Source organism: Dendrobates tinctorius, unplaced genomic scaffold (genome assembly GCF_039654945.1).
Source record: "Dendrobates tinctorius isolate UK_male_01 unplaced genomic scaffold, ASM3965494v1 ptg000035l, whole genome shotgun sequence".
Taxonomy (NCBI): domain Eukaryota; kingdom Metazoa; phylum Chordata; class Amphibia; order Anura; family Dendrobatidae; genus Dendrobates; species Dendrobates tinctorius.
The window spans coordinates 55,374,425-55,394,873 of NW_027361703.1; the positions used below are offsets into that span (position 1 = coordinate 55,374,425).

The 20,449-nt window shown below is 45.5% G+C and overlaps 1 protein-coding gene across 3 annotated transcripts in view; it reads right to left on the reverse strand.

Annotated features, from left to right (window-relative positions):
• The window catches only part of TBC1D22A (TBC1 domain family member 22A), a 792,012-nt gene extending 771,875 nt beyond the window's left edge, over positions 1–20,137 (reverse strand). Inside the window, exons 1-2 of one of the 3 annotated variants that reach the window (XM_073573492.1) lie at positions 19,909–20,137; positions 11,856–11,912 (exon numbers count right to left, since the gene is read on the reverse strand). In XM_073573492.1, the coding sequence (XP_073429593.1) occupies positions 11,856–11,912; positions 19,909–19,970 (119 nt within the window). In that variant the 5' untranslated portion in view covers positions 19,971–20,137. Of the gene's footprint in view, positions 1–11,855; positions 11,913–17,598; positions 17,640–19,706; positions 19,748–19,908 lie in introns of those variants that run through there. The other 2 variants (XM_073573494.1, XM_073573493.1) reach the window with 2 other exon arrangements.
• Positions 20,138–20,449: the final 312 nt, after the last annotated feature.

A 20,449-nucleotide genomic window follows, 5' to 3' on the forward strand; every position in this document is an offset into this window, starting at 1 on the left:
TGCTAGGCAGTGATGCTATTGCGACATATGGTTGCCATGGCACTTTCTCTGACGATCACGGACATGTGCGCATGTCCGCATCGCGCTGGGCTTCCTCCTTGTGTTACGTGTGTTGTTAGGGGTTGCCATGGTGGCGGCATCTTCCTTCATGCGCTACACTGGAGGCCAGATGTGATGTCATACCGGGGGGGGGGATTCTGACTGGACATGCGCCGCTCATCACGTCCGTGATTTGATCAGCTGGGGGGGGGATATACCGTATTTTTTGGACCATAAGACGCACTTTCTTCCCCCAAAATTTTTGGGGAAAGTGGGGGGTGTGTCTTATGATCGCAATATACTTACAGCCGTCCATGGCTGGTGGCGGGTGCCGCGGGGCTCTGTGGTGCGGTGGTGGCAGCGGGCTGTGCTCCGGTGCAGGGGTAGCGGTTCTCTGTGCTCCGTGAGGGGCTCCGCCGGCATTTGCAGAGATTCAAATCTCGGCAACGAGACCTCGTCTCCCGAGATCTCGGGACGAGATCTGAACCTGCACATGCGCTGTCCCCAGGCCGGTGGCCATCTTCCCGGCATCCATGATCCCGGAGGCCACCGCAACATGGCAGCAGTCAGCAACGGATGTGCGGGGGCCTCCGGGCTTCAAGGAAATGCCGGTGGAGCCACCGCCCCTGCACCGGATCACAGCCTGCCGCCACCCTCACTGGTTTTTGTGACGTTATAGCGATATCGCTATGTCTGATACTTACCTCCGACCGCTCCCCCGCTGGTTATCGCTGATCGCGCGAGAACGTCCTGAGCTGTTTCTCGTCGTCAGCTTCCTGCTGTGACGATGAGCGACGCGTGGACGCGGGCGGGAGGACATCTTCATCATCTCGTCTGACAGATAAGTACCAACCCCCGACCCCTGCGATGTCGCTAGTGAGATCTGCCTGTGTGGCAGCTCACTAGCGACAACTTAGCGATGTACCAGCGATCCTGACCGCGTCATATCGCTGGTCGGGATCGCTGGTATATCGCTAAGTGTGACAGTACCTTTAGTCCAACAAGAGTGGTCTGTGGCCCTCCCTGCTAAGAATAATGGCGTGCTAGTTTCTAACACTTGGTGAGGCAGCATGTTGCTGTGTTTAGAAGTTCTGCCGAGAAGGTGGACAGAGTTATGGTGTGTCCCTACAGTCAGTGAGTGAATTAGGGTACTTATTGGCCCGTGTAAACATGCCAGCAATCACCCAACAAACAAGTAAAACATTCTTTAGATGGGAGATTGCTGGCATGTTTGCTGCTTGCCGAAACGCACCACAACTCTGCCCAGCTGCATCCTAGAAGCATGAACAGCAGCAACATGATGGCTTATTGTAAGTTAAATAGTATCTACACTACTCAAATTAGAGTTGACTGCAGCTGCACATCCCCCAACGGAAACAGGTAATGTGCTGTTGATAACATGACACTTTATGGAGATCGGCACTTATTAACCCCTTCAGACCAGAGGTTTTCCGTTTTTGCCCCCTTCTTCCCAGAGCCATAACGTCGCTATTTTTCCCTCATTATGGCCATGTGAGGGCTTGTTTTTTGCGGGAAGAGTTGTACTTTTGAATGACCCCCCACTGATTTTACCATATTGTGCACTAGAAAATGGGAAAACACTCAAAGAGCGATGAAACTGCAAAATAAAGTGCAATTGCACAACTGTTTTGGGTTTGTTTTTTTTTAACCAAGTTCACTAAATGCTAAAACTGACCTCCCGTTACGATTCTCCAGGTCATTAAGTTTGTAGACACCAAACTTGTCTAAGCTCTTTTTCATTTAAGTGGTGAAAAAATATCCATAGTTTATCACAAAAAAAAAAAAAAACAGTGCCATTTTCCGAGACCCGTAATATCTCCATTTTTCGGGATCTGGGGCTGGGTGAGGGCTTATTATTTGCGCGCAGATGTGACATTTTTATTGATGCCACTTTAGTGAAGATACAATTTTTGGATCACCCGTTATTGCATTTTATTGCAATGTTGTAGCAGCCAAAGAAACGTAATTCTGCCGTTTTAATTTTTTTTTTGTTACACTGTTTACCGATTGGATTAATTCTTTTTATATGTTGATAGATCAGACGATTCTGAATGCAGCGATCCCAAATGTGTATTTTTTATTTTTTATTTTGAATGGGGTGAATACGGGGGCGATTTGAACTTTTATATTTAGTTATTTTATATCTTTCAAAACTTTTTTTTTTTACTTGCTTCAATAGCCTAGAAGCTGCGATCATCCGATTGCTTGTGTGTAGAAGAAATGTTCACTTGCTCTGAGCACTGACCACTGGGCGGAGCTTATAGCGATCCGGCAATGACAACCCACAGGGGTCTGCTGCAGACCCCAGGATGTCGTGCCAACCCACTGGCAACACGGGACACTCGTGTAGATGGGCAGGATTAGTGAAACGCTTCCTGTGCATGCATTTAACACGTAAACAGCCGCGGGTGGATCGCAATTCCACCTGTGGATGTTAGGGGGACATAAAAGCTGATCAGATAAGCTGTCATGTGCTGGAAAAGGTGCGAACTCCATTATCACAGTTATCTGTGGTAAACTCACAGAGCTAAACTGCGGTGAACTCCTTGACTTTTTCCCACAGTGCAGAGGTCACCGCAGTTAAGCCCGGCAGGGAACGCAACCTCACTGACCGGAGGTAACCTCACTGATGCTGCGCTCTCAGCAGCTTAGAGTTGAGCGACTTTAGTCGGATCGGGTTTCATGAAACAAAATTTGTTTCAGATGAAACTGGTCCGACTAGGGCAAAAAAAGTCAGAGTTTCGTCCGAAACCCGACCCCAATGCAAGTCAATGGGGAATAAAAGTCGGCATTGAGTGGACGAATGTCATCCGCTCAATGCCGACTTATTTCCCATTGACTTGCACTGGGGTCGGGTTTCGGACGAAACTCCGACTTTTTTTGCCCTAGTTGGACCAGTTTCATCTGAAACAAATTTTGTTTCATGAGACCCGATCCGACTAAAGTCGCTCAACTCTACAGCAGCTTATTCAGCAGTGGTTCTCAGCCTTGACGGTCACATCTTGCCACCGTCCAGGTTGAATACTATTTATCCCCCAGACATGGATCACAGCGTGGTACAGAACGACAGAAATGTGAGGGATCTTCTTTTATTTTTGTTTTATTACAGGAGACCAGGGCTTCAATGGAATGGGCGTTATATTCACCTGTTTGTTATATTTAAATAAAAATGGAAAAGTGTGTTTTGTTTTATTTCAAATAAAGGACTTTTTACTTGCTGGGTCTTTATTTACCATATAACTATAGGATTAGTAATGGATCAATGTCTTATAGACACCTCTCCATTACTAAGCCATGGGCTTGAGGTCACCTGACAATACAAAGGTGACATCAACCCCACTTGCCACCGCTACAGGGCAAGTAGAGAGCCGAGCAAAGCGCCAGAATTGGCGCATCTTATTGATGTGCCATTTCTGGGCAGCTGCGGGCTGCTATTTTTAGGCTGGGCGTGGTCAATGTCCATGGCCCCTTACCAGCCTAAGAAAGCCAGCCCTTAGCAGTCAGCTTAAGCAAGGCTGGTTGTCAAAATTGGAGGGAGCTCAGGTTTTTTTTTTGTTTTTTTTTTTTTAAATTTAAATAATTTAAAAAAAAAAAAAAAATAGCATGAGGACCCCCTCTATTCTTGATAACCAGCCTTGCTGATGCTGACAACTGTAGGTTGCGGCCCCCAGCTGTCGGTTTTGCCTGGGTGATTATAGAAAATACAGGGGAACCCACAGCATTTTCTTTATTTATTTGTCAGTGCAGGCTGATGAATACTCCCTGCTCTCACTGTTATTAGCAGCAGGTGTAGGCTGATGGAAGTTATAGTTCCATCAGCCACCGCCGCCTCTTGCTGTTATCAGTGGAATATAACTCATTCTGCCCTGTTCACCAGCAGAGTAAGGGATAATGATGCGAGCGGTCTTCAGCACCCAGCGCCGGGGAACAGTACTTACTGTACCGCTGCTTCTCAGGTGCCGGTACATGTCACACGGATGACATCCCTGTGTGTCATCCGTGCGCACGTTTGCGGGACGTTTTACAGCCTGTGCTGCTATTAAAAATGGACATGTCAACGTATTTTGCCCACAGACACACCGACCGTGGAAATATACTGACATGGGCACAGACCCATTTACTTGAATGGGACTACATGTGTAAGTGTCTCCAGTTCGTGTGAAAACTGTCACCATACGTACCAGACACACTGACTTCTGAAAGAGGCCTAAAAGAGAGTTTGGTGACGTCACAGAGAAGAGGAGCAGAATGGCACTGGATCCTGGAGATGGCAGCAGGCAGTAGGTGAATATAGAAACACATGCGCACTACACTACATGCACATATCCACAGTTTTATAAAAATAAATCTTCATAGGAGCGCTTCTTTAATCATCACAGATGTTGTTTCTTTACTGTAAGAGCAGTGATATTATGGAACTCCATGCCACATAATGTTGTGATGGTAGATATATTAAAAAGTTCAAGGAGGGCCTGGATGCCTTTTTTGAAATTTTTAATACTACAGGTTATGGGAACTAGATACTGCAATGGGTTGTTTATCCAGGGAACTAGTCTGATTGCCATATTGTGGCGTTCAAAAGGAATTTTTTCCCTACACATTGAAGCATCTGATTTGTGGGGTTTTTGGCTTCCACTGGATGACCAAATCAGATTGTTGGTTGGACGTGTGCCTTCTTTCAACCTTGAACTAATATTATGGAAATGTAAATTAACATATCAATAGACTAATATTATATGACAAATTTTGCGCAGCTTAGTATATCAGACTAAACGCATTGTCAAACTACATTGTTCTACTTCTCGTGGCATACATATAAAGATGGTCACGGTTTTCTAGATATGGCTGCTACTGATAATACAGTGCCCTACTTCTTTACATATTCGCGAGCCTTGGGCATTTTCATCTTGTCATTATGGATCGAAAGGAAACCTTAAGAAATAAGAAAATAAAAAATTAACCCCACTTCCTGGTGAACTAAAGTAAACCCACATTCACTTTATTGATCAGAAAAAAATTTATATGTAAGCCACCCCGAGTATATTGCTGAGAGGGAGCGGATAGTGAACGTCTTCCAAGATCACATACTGTGGTAAAATAAAAAATGAAAAATGACAGCGACACCATGAGATTATTATTCAGAATGTATTTAACGGCAGTTTTCTCAGCACATTTCCAATTCCTAGGAGATAAAAATCACTCATGCTTACAACAAGGTATCTAACATTTTCAATCCCCTCCATAAAATATTTAATAGCTGTTAATATAAATCAAATTTCTCTTTCCATTGATTTCACAAAATGGAAACAAGCAATTCAAAACTGACAGCATGATGACCATGGAGAGGAGGTAAAAAACAATCAAATTGCTGAAACTGACCCAGGAATGGCCACTGGCAGACATTTTTTTTTCCTTATGGAAACTCCAGCGCTCACAATACAAACTGTATACATTATTATACAGATTACGTAGACCTGATGAGGCTGATGTGTTTACTGTAAATTGTGGCATGATCCTATTAAAATAATAATTTTAGGAGTCCAGGTAAAGATTGATAGTGCTCACAAATCTGAGGACTCGTGGAGACGACAGTAGTTTCGCTCTGAGTGAAATCCATCAAAACATCAGTTCTCACTCAGACCAATGTTACTCAATGGAGTCGTGCACATGCCTTGTTTTTATCTCGGACGCAGTGGTTCAAGGAATAAAATAATCGCAGCATGCAATATTTGTCTCCAATAATTGGATGGCACTCATCCATTCGTGTCAATGGGTCCATGAAAAAAAAAATCAGACCTCACTTGAATGGCATGCAAGTGGGGTCCAATTTTCATGGACTGACTGCATGGTGAAGGTGGAGAAACTTTATCTTTAAATTATCGACATCTGAGGAAATCGGGTGGCCATCTGACTATAGTCCGATCTGAGTCCGGTTAGCGTTATCGCACATATTTTCTCGGATAGAGAACATATGATAGTCTGCACTTGCCTCTGCCAACCCCACCATACGGAACGTGAGCTCTGTAGGACATCATTTTGGGGAGTATGCACCTTACTGGAGGCGGACACTCAGGGTGCTTTCACATTGTGTTCCAGCATCCGTTCGGTGGCCCCATCGGCGTTTACATCTGAACCACCCCGCAAAACGGGATTCGGACATATGCGCTGACAGAGTCATAGATTATAATGGTGCCGGCAGAGCAAATGGGAGTTCTGCCGTACATCATTACAGGGTGTGTACACCCAGATGTAGTAGACTTTGTCTGGGTGTCCGCCTCCAGTAGGTGTACACGCCCAAAAATGATGCACGGCAGAGCGATCGTTCGCTCTGCCGCCATCATTATAGTCTATGGTCGCATACGTCCGAATATCACTTTGCAGGAGGTTCGGACATAAGCCCCAAAGTTCCACCAAACAGATGCCAGAACGCAATGTGAAATCACCCTTAACGTTCCTTTAACCTCTTCATGACCAAGCCTATTTTGACCTTAATGACCTGGCCATTTTTTGTAATTCTGACCAGTGCCCCTTTATGAGGTAATAACTATGGAACGCTTCAACGAATCCTAGCGATTCTGAGATTGTTTTTTCGTGACATATTGGGCTTCATGTTAGTGGTAAATTTAAGGCCGATAATTTTTGCGTTTATTAATGAAAAAAAATTTGAAATTTGGCAAAAATTTCGCAATTTTCACATTTTGAATTTTTATTGTTAAACCAGAGAGGTATATGCCACAAAATAGTTACTAAATAACATTTCCCACATGTCTACTTTACATCAGCACAATTTTGGAAACAATTTTTTTTTTTGTTAGGAAGTTATAAGGGTTAAAAGTTGACCAGTGATTTCTCATTTTTGCAACAAAATTTACAAAACCATTTTTTTTTATTTTTTTTTTATTTTTAGGGACCACCTCACATTTGAAGTCACTTTGAGAGGTCTATATGGCAGAAAATACCCAAAAATGACACCATTCTAAAAACTGCACCCCTCAAGCTACTCAAAACTACATTCAAGAAGATTATTAACCCTTTGGGTGCTTCATAGGAACTAAAGCAATGTGGAAGGAAAAAAAATGGACATTTTAATTTTTCCAACAAAAATTTTCTTTTAGCATCAATTTTTGTCATTTTCACATGGGTAACATGATAAAATGGATCCTAAAATTTGTTGCGCAATTTCTCCTGAGTACACCGATACCACATATGTGGTCATAAACCACTGTTTAGGCGCACGGCAGGGCCCGAAAGGGAAGGAGCGCCATTTCATTTTTTGAATGGAAAATTAGCTCCAATCATTAGTGGACACCATGTTGCATTTAGAGAGCCTCTGTGTGCCTAAAAAGTGAAAACCCCCCACAAGTGACACCATTTTGGAAACTAGACTCCTTAAGGAATTTATCTAGATGTGTGGTGAGCACTTTGAACCCCCAAGTGCTTCACAAAAGTTTATAACGCAAAGCCGTGAAAATAAAAAACATCTTTTTTTTTCCCTCAAAAATGATTTTTTAGCCCGCTATTTATTTTCACATGGCTAACAGGAGAGATTGGACCACAAAAGTTGTTGTACATATATGGGGGGAACCACTGTTTGGGCACACGTTGGGGCTCGGAAGGGAAGTAGTGACGTTTTGAAATGCCGACTTTGACGGAATGGTCTGCGGGCGTCATGTTACATTTGCAGAGCCCTAGATGTGCCTAAACTGTGAAACCCCTCACAAGTGACCCCATTTTGGAAACTAGACCCACCAAGGAACTTATCTAGCTGTGTGGTGAGCACTTTGAACCCCCAATTGCTTCACAGAAGTTTAGAACGCAGAGCCGTGAAAATAAAAAATCTTTTTTTTTCCACAAAAATAATTTTTTAGCCCCCAATTTTTTAATTTCCCAAGGGTAACAGGAGAAATTAGACCCCCAAATTTGTTGTGCAATTTTTCCTGAGTACGCTGATACCCCATATGTTGGGGTAAACCACTGTTTGGGCACACATCGAGGCTTTGAAGGGAGGGAGCACCGTTTGACATTTTGAACACAAAATTGGCTGGAATCAATGGTGGCGCCATGTCGCATTTGGAGACCCCCTGATGTGCCCAAACAGTGGAAACCCCTCAATTCCAACTCCAACCCTAACCCCAACACACCCCTAACCCTAATCCCAACCCTACCCATAACCCTAACCACAAGCCTAACCCTAATCCCAACCCTAACCCCAACACACCCCTAACCCTAATGCCAACCCTAACCCTTTTTCTAACCCTAATGTAAAAATAAAAATATTTTGTTTTACTATTTGTGCCTACCTATGGGGTGGGTGATTTACTATTTTATTTTGATCACTGCAATAGGATCTATCACAGTGATCAAAGTGAATGAATGGAATCTGCCATTTGGCAGTTTCGACAAGCGTACTGCGCATGCGCCCGCCATTTTGGAAGATGGCGGCGCCCATGATCCGGGACGGCGGAACACCGGGAGCGACAGCGGAACTCGGAACGTACCAGGGTGGGGGGGGTTGATCGGAATCTGGGGGGGAGCAGATGAGTGCGGCGGCAGATCGCTGCTGTCTTTCGGTGGCGGGGGGGGGTTGGGTCGGTGTCTCCAGCCATGTCCGATGCTACTGCAGCATCGGCCATGGCTGGATTGTAATATTTCATCAAATTTCATTGATAAAATATTACTATCGCTCTGATTGGCTGTTTCACTTTTAACAGCCAATTAGTGCGATTCCAGCCACGGGGGGAGAAGCCCAAAGCCCCCTGTACCTGCGGGTCGCGTGACCTTTCACTGGCCCCGATCACCCGAACCGCAGGGGGGCTTTCAAGTCATGACACAGCATATGCGTCATTGGCCGGATTGGCACTGACCTTCATGACGCATACGCTGTGTCACTGTTCGTGAAGGTGTTAAAGTGAGAAACTTCACCAAACTACTACTGAGCTGTTTCCCTATTAGTACAATAGTATTCAGTGAGTACAAAATAAACAGATTAACCAGTTCAAGACCAGGCCATTTTAAGTGCTTTTGCACATGCAGTTTAAGGCTATGTGCCTACAGTAGCGTTTTTGAACGCTTAGGAAACGGGTCTCCTTCCCAGAAAACGCGCGCTTTTGATGCGTTTTTTCCGCGCGTCTTTTAGACTATAGGAAATAGCCAAAAACGCAGACCTAAGTGGAAATTAATGAACATGCTGCGTTTACCGCTAAGCGTTTCCTTAGCGGTAAAAAACGCATCCATTGGCACAAAAAGGCCAAAATGCATTAAAATGAATGGGATGCTTCTTTTAAGCGTTTTTGTAGTTTGACACCGAAAAACGCATCAAAAACGCTTAAAAAAACGCAACGTGGGCACACACTCTGATATTCAAATAATTTTTGTGTCTTTTTTTTTTTTTTTTTTTACCAGTAAGTTGGGTTTCATTTTTATGCCACGGTCATTCTTATTTTTATATTGGGCTACATCAGTGGGAAAGTAAGGGTAAAAAGCGTATGCTTTTCTTGTTTTTGTTCTTTATAAGGACCACAAAGGATCACGAAAATGCATTAAAAAAATGTGCTTCCCAGTCTGTAACAATTATTTTGATATAATTGACACTCAATTTATTTTTTTAGTTTATGTTTTTTTACCTATTATTTTTTTCATTTATTTTACACATTGTTCCCCCTAAAAAGTCAAACAATGGCGAGAAAGCTTTTCAAAATTTAAATATATTTTTATTTTTGTCTTGTTTCCCTTGTAACTTCGGCTTTTATATTAGCCCCAGTTTCAGGGGAAATGCAGCCTACTGCCTACATAGCAGAGCTGTCTGGGTCTCTTAGGACTCAGCAATCATATGATCACTGGGAATGAAGGAGGAATCGCCGTCAGTGCTTTCTATTACTGCATAGAAAGCACTTGTTTAGTGCTATGAACCATCTCTTCCTTCTCTGTAGGCACTCCAGAAGTCTCCGACAGCCGTGGTCCATCCCCTGCAGCTACATAATTAAGTTTTAGAACGTTATTGCAGAGTCGGAGCCGGCTCTCGCAGACATTGAAAGTCTATGCGCAGTATGGAAGCGATTAAGGTCATGTTTAAGCTCATTCTTATTTTTTCATAAAGGTGACAAAGGATAAAAAATAATTTAATTTTTGTCTCAAATTTCTTGTCTTTTCATAAGAGTTGACCAAAGCAAGAAAAACATGGCTGCTTTATTATTTTGGACACAGCGCCACCTCTGACCATGGAGTTGTATCTTGCATTGCAGCCCAGCCCCATTGGAGAGAATGGAACCGAGCAGGAGTACCACACAAACCCATGTGTGTTAAGGGTAGCACTGTTTCTGAAAGAAGGTAGCCATGATTTTCTAATGCATGTTCACAACCGGGTGTTCTACCTGTAAGGCACTGTGCCTAGTGATTGGCGGCAATACACCATTGGTGGTCGGTGGGAGATGACAGGACTGGAAAGATTAAAGGACGGGAATAAAATTGAATTTAGATGAACAAAGCAAAACTGGATTTCCCATCATAGACTTATTTATTTCCTAATCCCACTTGTCCCATACTGTTTTTTTTAATTTGTAGATAAATCTTGCTCCTTTCCAATGATGTGAAAAACTGTACATGGATTAGTCCCTTGACTTTTAAAGGTACTCGGTCAGCAGGTTTTTGCTATGTAATCCAAAGACAGCATTATGTAGGGGTTAAAACACAGACAAACACATGCCTCTTTTATCAAGCTCTGTGGGGCTAGCTTTCTCAGTTCTGCTTCATTCTAAATCTAAAAGCTCCAATTGTGTCAGAATGGCTGCACCCAGTAGACTAAGTGACACATGGTTGGATTCAGCTTCTCTTTTGCCTACATCAGGCTGCTCTCAGATGAGGTAGTAAAAACCTGCTGACAGATTCCCTTTAAAGATGACTGTTCAATACAAGTGCTGCCTGATATACAAGCGAACATTTAGCACATTGTTTTCCTTAACCCTACCCTGTACACCCCAAGAAAATACCCCTTTAAGCTGAATTCAGTGTAGTTTTACACAATGTTTTTGATAATTTTTTCTAGGTTGACTACACTGCAGCTAAAATGTTCCTTTTTGAGTATATGAAAAACAATACAAAAAAGTCAGTGTTTTGTCATTTACAGATGATTTTAGAGTTCTCTGGGTAAGGCGGCTTTTTTGTAATAGACTTTGCTATAAAATTTTATAAATGCAAAATAAAGAAAAAAAAAATGACAGTAAAAATGAATGCTTTAAGTAAGCCACGGTGTAGGTGCACATGGTGCCTTTTAGACGCTTGCGTACCTGGCTGCATTGTTTTTGAAGCAGCAGGAAAACGGTGGATGTGTTCATGAGTTCTTCTTCATTTGGCAGTTACAGAGCCACCATTGGATAAAACAATTGATTATTCTCCTCTAGTATTTCCTTCTTTCTAATACGAAAGCTCGGACCATTGCCTTTTATGTTCATGTTTGGCATGTGACAAAGAAGCTCGCTAGCTCCAGTGCCTTCTCCAACCACTGAACGGCTTACATTGTTTGCCAAGACTAAAAGAGAACGAGTTCTTACATAAGGAGTATATGCCACAGATCAATAACTTATCCTTTACAAAGAGTACCGGAAATGATAAATTCTGCAGATCAAAATATCCAATTTTTTTATTTCATCCTAGGGAAAAGAAAAAAAACAACCTAAACCAAACAAGTGAGTCAACTGTCCATAATACATAAAAACGGAGCTAAAAGCTTGCCCGTTGCCGTTTGTTCTATTTTTAATAGAAGCGAAGATGAAAGGACTAAAAAGAAAATATCTACTTACGTTCCATGCAGCAGTGGATCAAAAGGTGGATGTTGTGCTCCGTACACATGCTGAATACTAATTTGTGGGGAAAAACATGAAAACAATGTCACAACAAAGGCAAAATTAAAAAGAAAAAAAAAACAACTTCTAAAAGGCTTGATTTACACACAGCTTTAATACATAAAATATTTTAGCAAATATTGTACACGTTGATGCCCTTTATCAGCAATTTTACAGCAAGCTTAAAGGAATTTTCTGGACAAAAAAAAAAAAAAAAGATTTGACATCCCCGACCCCTACCTCTATTTTGCTTTTTTAAGCCCCTAGCAGATATCTTTTGTGGTTTCTTATTGTTTCCTCAACTTCCTGACAACTCTCTCTTTATGCCTCTATACTACTTTTTCCAAGAGGCAAAGTTGTATATGTCCCACAGCTCTCTCATTCCCAACTACAAAGCTTCGTCTGTATACTTCTGTGCAGCCTTAAGATCTATAAATCACTGTGCACAGTTAAAGGGAATCTGTCACCCCATTTTAGCCCTATGAGCTGCAGCCACCAACATCAGGGGCTTATCTACAGCATTCTGTAGATAAGCCCCCGGTGTAACCTGAAAGATAAGAAAAACGAGTTAGATTATACTCACCCGGGGGCGTCGCGGTCCGGTCCCGCGCCTCCCATCTTCATACGATGACATCCTCCTTCTTAGGCCTCTTTCACACTTCCGTTTTTTACAATCAGTCACAATCCGCCAGGTTTTGAAAAAAACGGATCCTCAAATTTTTTTTGAGGATCCGTTTTTTTCCCCCATTGACTTGCATTAATGGCGGATTGTGACGGATTGCTGTCCGTTGCATTCGTTTTTTTGAGGATCCGCCAAAAGTTGCTGTCCGTCACCATCCTCAAAGATTTCAAAACGGAGCTTGCAACGTTTTTTCCTCTGGCGGATCCTCCAGACACTCATTTAACCCAAAATTCTTTCTGGGTGCCGGACAAAACAAAAATCAATCTCTCTCTCTCTCTCTCGGCCGGCATTTCCTTTAAATTTCCGCATTTTCAGGATCCGTCTAAAAACGGATCCTGTGCCATCCGTTCACATCAGTTAACAACGGATCCGCTTGTATGAGTTTTTGGCGGATTTGAACTGATGCAAAAAACTGAAGTGTGAAAGAGGCCTTACTTCTGCCTCGGCTCCTGCACAGGCGTACTTTATCTGCCCTATTGAGAGGAGTAAAGCACTGCAGCGCCGGGAAAGGTCAGAGAGCTCCGGCGCCTGTGCACTGCAGTACTTTACTCTGCCCTCAACAGGGCAGATAAAGTACGCCTGCACAGGAGCCGCCGCAGCAGAAGTAAGAAGGAGGATGTCATCTCTAGAAGATGGAAGGCGCCGGACAGGACTGCGACACCCATCAGACCGGACCAGACGCCCGGTGAGTATAATCTAACTAGTTTTTATTATCTTTCAGGTTACCAGTGGTTTATCTACAGCATTACAAAATGCTGTAGATAAGCCCCTGATGGCGGTGCCGGCAGCTGATAGGGCTAAAATGGGATGACAGTTCCCCTTTAATCCCTCCTAACATTCCTCCCAGTTCACCTTCTATGTGCCGTCCTAAGACTCCCCTGTGGTCAGTAATATTACTGATGCCAATACTGGAACCGCACAGACTCTGTGTACTGTTGGAACCAATGCAATAAGTCAGGCAATGCTTTCAGGTACAATATAATTGTTCTGGGATGGGCACTGCTCCCTTCCCCTTTAGCAGCCGCCCTTTGCTGTGCTCCACGTTTTATTTTTAGGCTACCCTGAAGCTTCCAAATACATGGCATCATCATATGGGCAGTCCAGAATTGTTTAAAGGCATAGTAATCTGAGAATATGTAAAATTTTGACTTTGCAGTAAGTAATAAAAATGCCTTAAAACATTCTCTCTCTCATGATTCTGGCATTTGGCAAATAATTCTGATAATCCTAACTCACCTAAAAGGGAAAGGTTTATTCTGATTTCATGTCGGACATTGAGAAAAACATGCATATGTGTGTTTTTATATAGGGTATGTAAACTTCTGGTTTCAACTTTATGAGACAACCATGTCTCTACAACTTTGGAAGAGCGTTTTGGCTGCACAGAGGTGGTCGGGGTTTGGGGCACAGCGGCTTCAGTGCAACGCTTGTATGCTTTGCACAGGTTCAGCCAAGAAGTAGTGGTGAATCCCCTTGGCGCAGAGCGTTGAAGAATAAAATAGAAAAGTAGAGCTAGTCGGACAAGGGGGATAGGGAGCCGGAAAATTTTAAGAAAAAGTAAAATTTAAAAGTAGCTTGTTTTTTTTTTTTAGGAGCATTAACTAAAACATACCCCTCAGATCTCAGTAGATGGAGGTAACGGATTTGTTTGCATTACATTACGTGCTACCTATATCAGGTGGAAGAATTTAGCAGATACTATAGCAAGCTTTTTAAGGAAGCTGGATTTGTCATAAAATGATGCTGCCTTAAAGCTGATCCGCAGTAGTCACTCGGGTGGGGAAGAGGATGGGGAGGTTCTTAAATAGAGTAGTCTCATAATAGCTAGGATGGAGACTCTGACTCAAAATTCCTACACAATGACTTGGCATTTTCTTGTTTTAGGAATGAAGAGTGCAATAGACTACACCATTATTGATGTCAAACAGGGAATAGAAACCTGACAGGACAAAGCATACCAGGGCACTGCAGATAAGAGTCAGAGTTTCTAAAAAAAAAATAAAGTGCCGTGTCCAACTTTGGCCTCAAAATAAAAATATCAACTTTCTCATTATGTTTTATCAATCTATGACCTCTAGTAGCCAGGAGTCATATGTTTGGATCATTGACACCCTTGGCAGATGCACTGTAACGGATTCCCAACTTTCCAAAAGTGAGTGAGTGCTACCATCCAAGAGAAAATGGACTGACTTTTTTAACTCAGGTATCATCCAAGTTACATCATGACAAGATGTGCTTGCAAGCCAATAAGACGACCCCTGGAAGGCTTTATTTTTAGTCAAAATGTATCACTAAACAAGAGATCTGTAAGGCAGAGCAGCAAAACAGAGGCAGTCTGGAAGCCTTCTGACTTGCACTACTGTATTACAGATCCTCATTGACTTGTATGGCCAAGTCTGATCTACAAACACAGACCAGAATAGGATCTGCTCTGAGCCTAAGGCCATGTGCACACGGTGCGGATTCTGCTGCGGATCTGCAGCGTTTCAGGCTCTGCGGGTCCGCAGCAGATTTAAGTGCGTTGTACAGTACCATTGTTTTCAATGGTAAACTGGAAAACGCTGTGCACATGCTGCGGATTTTTCCGCACGGTTTTGCTGCGGTTTACAATCCGCAGCATGTCAATTCTTTAGTGCAGAAATGCTGCAGTTTCACACCTCATCCATTATGAGGTATAAAACCACAGGCAAAACCGCAGTCTGCAGTTTTCACTACAAAATCTGCAGAGCCAAAAAACTCTGTGTGCACATAGCCTTACGGATCTGAAGCCTGGATCAGGGATCTATTTCATCAGTTGAACTTCATGGATTTGGACAGCACATGAGTGGAGCCTAAAGGGCTGGAAACAGACAAGCGTATGAAAATTTATCCAATTGTCCTCCAGAAAATTGGGACGATTTTCACCTGTATGCCTGTATTTTTTATTTGTGTGCAATCCATTTTTATACATCAGCAGTGAATTAAAGTTTACAAGACCAAATAGATTCTTCCATTTTAATAACTATAATGTATCTGTAAAAACTGGATGCGATACAAATTTTTTTTTGTGCCCCCATACCTTTGAATGAGCAAGTCTCATCCGAAGTACCTAAGACACACTGCAAGTATTTTTTCACATTTACTGAGAAACAGTCATCTTAACAACATGAATAAGATTGGTGAGTGTGCTGTCTGTGGGTTATCTGGCTGTAACATGGGAAGCAAGCTACGTAGCATTCACAAGTGAAGCAGTCCTAAGGCACGGTTCAGAAGCCCGCATCTGAAAGTCCGTGTACGGACTAGACTGCGATGACGTAAGATCAGGTCAGTCCGTGCATGCCGCTCCGAATACAGCCCAGACTGCGATGCTGTAAGATCAGAAGTATGGCCATCTGAACCGAGCTTTAGACTCAGTCAGCCTCTGTACATATAAAGAAAAAAAAAAAAACATGCCTGACTTCATTCACAAGAGGCAGCAGCCATCATCATTGCAAGGAAGCAAAGCACAATTAAAATACAAAAGCTGAAGCACAAGACTAATAAACAGAGCTGCAGTGAGGTGTGTCTGCATTGGGACAACGTCACACCTCTGATTTACAATCTTTCTTAAGTGACCTGATTTCAGGTTTGGACAAATCCTGGGAGCAGTTCATACTTTACTATTAATTTTGCTCCAAAAACAGGATCCAGGCAGTGGTGTGACATAGTGCTGTTCCTCAGTTAGGGCTCGTTCAGACAAAAAGTCTGTGTGCTGAGCAGGTAACACACAGGACATACAGGAGCACACCGAGCAATGCCAGTCTATACGTCTTCACATCAACACTTTTAGGGCTCATACTCACTTGTGAGAGACTCACACGAAAACCTGGGACTGCCGCCGGCACTCGGACCGGAGGATGCGGCTGCATAGAAATACATGTAGCCGCACGCTATGGTCTGAGCGCTGGCGGCAGTCCCAGGTTTTCATGCGAGAGACTCGAACGAGAATCGTGCAAGTCTCTCGTAAGTGAGTATGAGCTCTAATACACAGACTAGCTGCATGTAAAAAAAAAAAAAATAAAAATTGGCAGCATGCACTACTAGGGTCCGGATTTCGGACAGGTGGCTCCCATTCTAAGTCAACGTGTGCTCAGAGTAGAGCCTTACTTACAGGTTACCGTATCAGCATCTCATGCCTTTTTCATAGATCCAATATAATTACTAAGAGAGGGAACTGTAGCTGACATTTTATTATTTCTTAAATTGTTCATGTATTGTACAAAATAGACACAAGGATAAAAAATTGTTTTTTCTGGATGGAACCTGGACAATTTTTGCATCTGCTCATCTGAACATGACCATATTCTTCCATTTACAATCGGAAATAAATAGACAGCGGGGTGTAACCCTAAAGATGCTGACATTATGCAATCAGTGCCTATGCCCCCTCCATACCCAAACTCCTAGACCCAAACTCCACAGCCACCAACGACTGCATTATTTTGTTTAAAAATGGGGAATACAGACATTTTCTAAAACAGATGTGAGAGGGACTCTGCCACCCACGGGACCCTATTCAGATGCCTCTTGACATTAGATTTGGGGGATCCTGCTTTTCACGGTAGTGTAACATATATGGGCTCCTACTTAGTCCACCTATAGCTCACACCTCGTGCTGAGCCTTCTGTCCCCCATGACAGTCCTCCTATAGCCCACACCTCGTGCTGAGCCTTCTGTCCCCCATGACAGTCCTCCTATAGCCAACACCTGGTGCTGAGCCTCCTGCTCCCCATGACAGCCCTCCTATAGCCAACACCTGGTGCTGAGCCTCCTGCTCCCCATGACAGCCCTCCTATAGCCCACACCTGGTGCTGAGCCTCCTGCTCCCCATGACAGCCCTCCTATAGCCCACACCTCGTGCTGAGCCTCCTGCTCCCCATGACAGCCCTCCTATAGCCCACACCTCGTGCTGAGCCTCCTGCTCCCCATGACAGCCCTCCTATAGCCCACACCTGGTGCTGAGCCTCCTGCTCCCCATGACAGCCCTCCTATAGCCCACACCTGGTGCTGAGCCTCCTGCTTCCCATGACAGTCCTCCTATAGCCCACACCCGGTGCTGAGCCTCCTGCTTCCCATGACAGTCCTCCTATAGCCCACACCCGGTGCTGAGCCTTCTGTCCCCCATGACAGTCCTCCTATAGCCCACACCTCGTGCTGAGCCTTCTGCCCCCCATGACAGTCCTCCTATAGCCCACACCCGATGCTCAGCCTCCTGCCCCCCACGGCAGTCCTCCTATAGCCAACACCTGGTGCTGAACCTCCTGCTCCCCACGACAGTCCTCCTATAGCCCACACCTGGTGCTGAACCTCCTGCTTCCCATGACAGTCCTCCTATAGCCCACACCTAGTGCTGAGTCTCCTGCCCCCCCATGTCAGTCCTCCTATAGCCCACACCTGGTGCTGAGCCTCCTGCTTCCCATGACAGCCCTCCTATAGCCCACACCTGGTGCTGAGCCTCCTGCTCCCCATGACAGTCCTCCTATAGCCCACACCTAGTGCTGAGCCTCCTGCCCCCCATGTCAGTCCTCCTATAGCCCACACCTGGTGCTGAGCCTCCTGCTTCCCATGACAGCCCTCCTATAGCCCACACCTGGTGCTGAGCCTCCTGCCTCCCATGACAGTCCTCCTATAGCCCACACCTAGTGCTGAGCCTCCTGCCCCCCATGTCAGTCCTCCTATAGCCCACACCTGGTGCTGAGCCTCCTGCTTCCCATGACAGTCCTCCTATAGCCCACACCTGGTGCTGAGCCTCCTGCCCCCCATGACAGTCCTCCTATAGCCCACACCTAGTGCTGAGCCTCCTGCTTCCCATGACAGCCCTCCTATAGCCCACACCTGGTGCTGAGCCTCCTGCTCCCCATGACAGTCCTCCTATAGCCCACACCTAGTGCTGAGCCTCCTGCCCCCCATGTCAGTCCTCCTATAGCCCACACCTGGTGCTGAGCCTCCTGCTCCCCATGACAGTCCTCCTATAGCCCACACCTGGTGCTGAGCCTCCTGCTTCCCATGACAGCCCTCCTATAGCCCACACCTGGTGCTGAGCCTCCTGCTTCCCATGACAGTCCTCCTATAGCCCACACCTGGTGCTGAGCCTCCTGCTTCCCATGACAGTCCTCCTATAGCCCACACCTGGTGCTGAGCCTCCTGCTTCCCATGACAGCCCTCCTATAGCCCACACCTGGTGCTGAGCCTCCTGCTCCCCATGACAGTCCTCCTATAGCCCACACCTGGTGCTGAGCCTCCTGCTTCCCATGTCAGTCCTCCTATAGCCCACACCTGGTGCTGAGCCTCCTGCTTCCCATGACAGTCCTCCTATAGCCCACACCTGGTGCTGAGCCTCCTGCTTCCCATGACAGTCCTCCTATAGCCCACACCTGGTGCTGAGCCTCCTGCTTCCCATGTCAGTCCTCCTATAGCCCACACCTGGTGCTGAGCCTCCTGCTTCCCATGACAGTCCTCCTATAGCCCACACCTGGTGCTGAGCCTCCTGCTTCCCATGTCAGTCCTCCTATAGCCCACACCTGGTGCTGAGCCTCCTGCTTCCCATGACAGTCCTCCTATAGCCCACACCTGGTGCTGAGCCTCCTGCTTCCCATGACAGTCCTCCTATAGCCCACACCTGGTGCTGAGCCTCCTGCTTCCCATGACAGCCCTCCTATAGCCCACACCTGGTGCTGAGCCTCCTGCTCCCCATGACAGTCCTCCTATAGCCCACACCTGGTGCTGAGCCTCCTGCTTCCCATGTCAGTCCTCCTATAGCCCACACCTGGTGCTGAGCCTCCTGCTTCCCATGACAGTCCTCCTATAGCCCACACCTGGTGCTGAGCCTCCTGCTTCCCATGACAGTCCTCCTATAGCCCACACCTGGTGCTGAGCCTCCTGCTTCCCATGTCAGTCCTCCTATAGCCCACACCTGGTGCTGAGCCTCCTGCTTCCCATGACAGTCCTCCTATAGCCCACACCTGGTGCTGAGCCTCCTGCTTCCCATGTCAGTCCTCCTATAGCCCACACCTGGTGCTGAGCCTCCTGCTTCCCATGACAGTCCTCCTATAGCCCACACCTGGTGCTGAGCCTCCTGCTTCCCATGACAGTCCTCCTATAGCCCACACCTGGTGCTGAGCCTCCTGCTTCCCATGACAGTCCTATCTCCTAGGTAACAGCGCTGCTCTACTCCCACCAATGACTGACAGCTAGTGCTGCCGGTCCCACCCACCCTCGCCACCTGCACATGACGGACCCTGTGGTGTGAGGAGAAGGAGCGGTCATGGACTCCACAACGCTACACCCGGCCATGTCCCCGGTTACACGCACCTTCCCGGCACCTTAGCGACGTTCCTCTTCCAGAACTGCTTTCTCCCTGCGTCGCTCGACATTTCTTCCCCACATTACCCGCTCGCCGGTACTCCAGCACGGATTACAACCGGGTGATTTATTATACGGAAAACCTTATCCACTGTGACTGGGTGCCGCCATGTTTGAACCAGCAACAATCGCCTCCGCCATTGGACGACGTGACATACTGAAGACAGCTGACCAATCACAAGTACCGATGCTCAGCACTACGGAAGTCAACAAACTTTTGCCAGCGCAAAGGTCCGTGTTGTCAGAGCAACGTAAAGCAGCTCTCCAGGTGTCGTGCGAGGAGGCTGTGTGCAGGGACACGGCGCCATGTTTTTGGTGGTCACACTAGGGCAGGGTTCCCCAAATCCAGTCCTCAAGGCTCACAAACAGGTCATGTTTTCAGGATTTCCCTTGTATTGTACAGGTGATGCCATTGTCTCCTGGGCAATACTAAGAAAATCCTGAAAACGTGACCTGTTGATGGGCCTTGAGGACTGGAGTTGGGGAACCC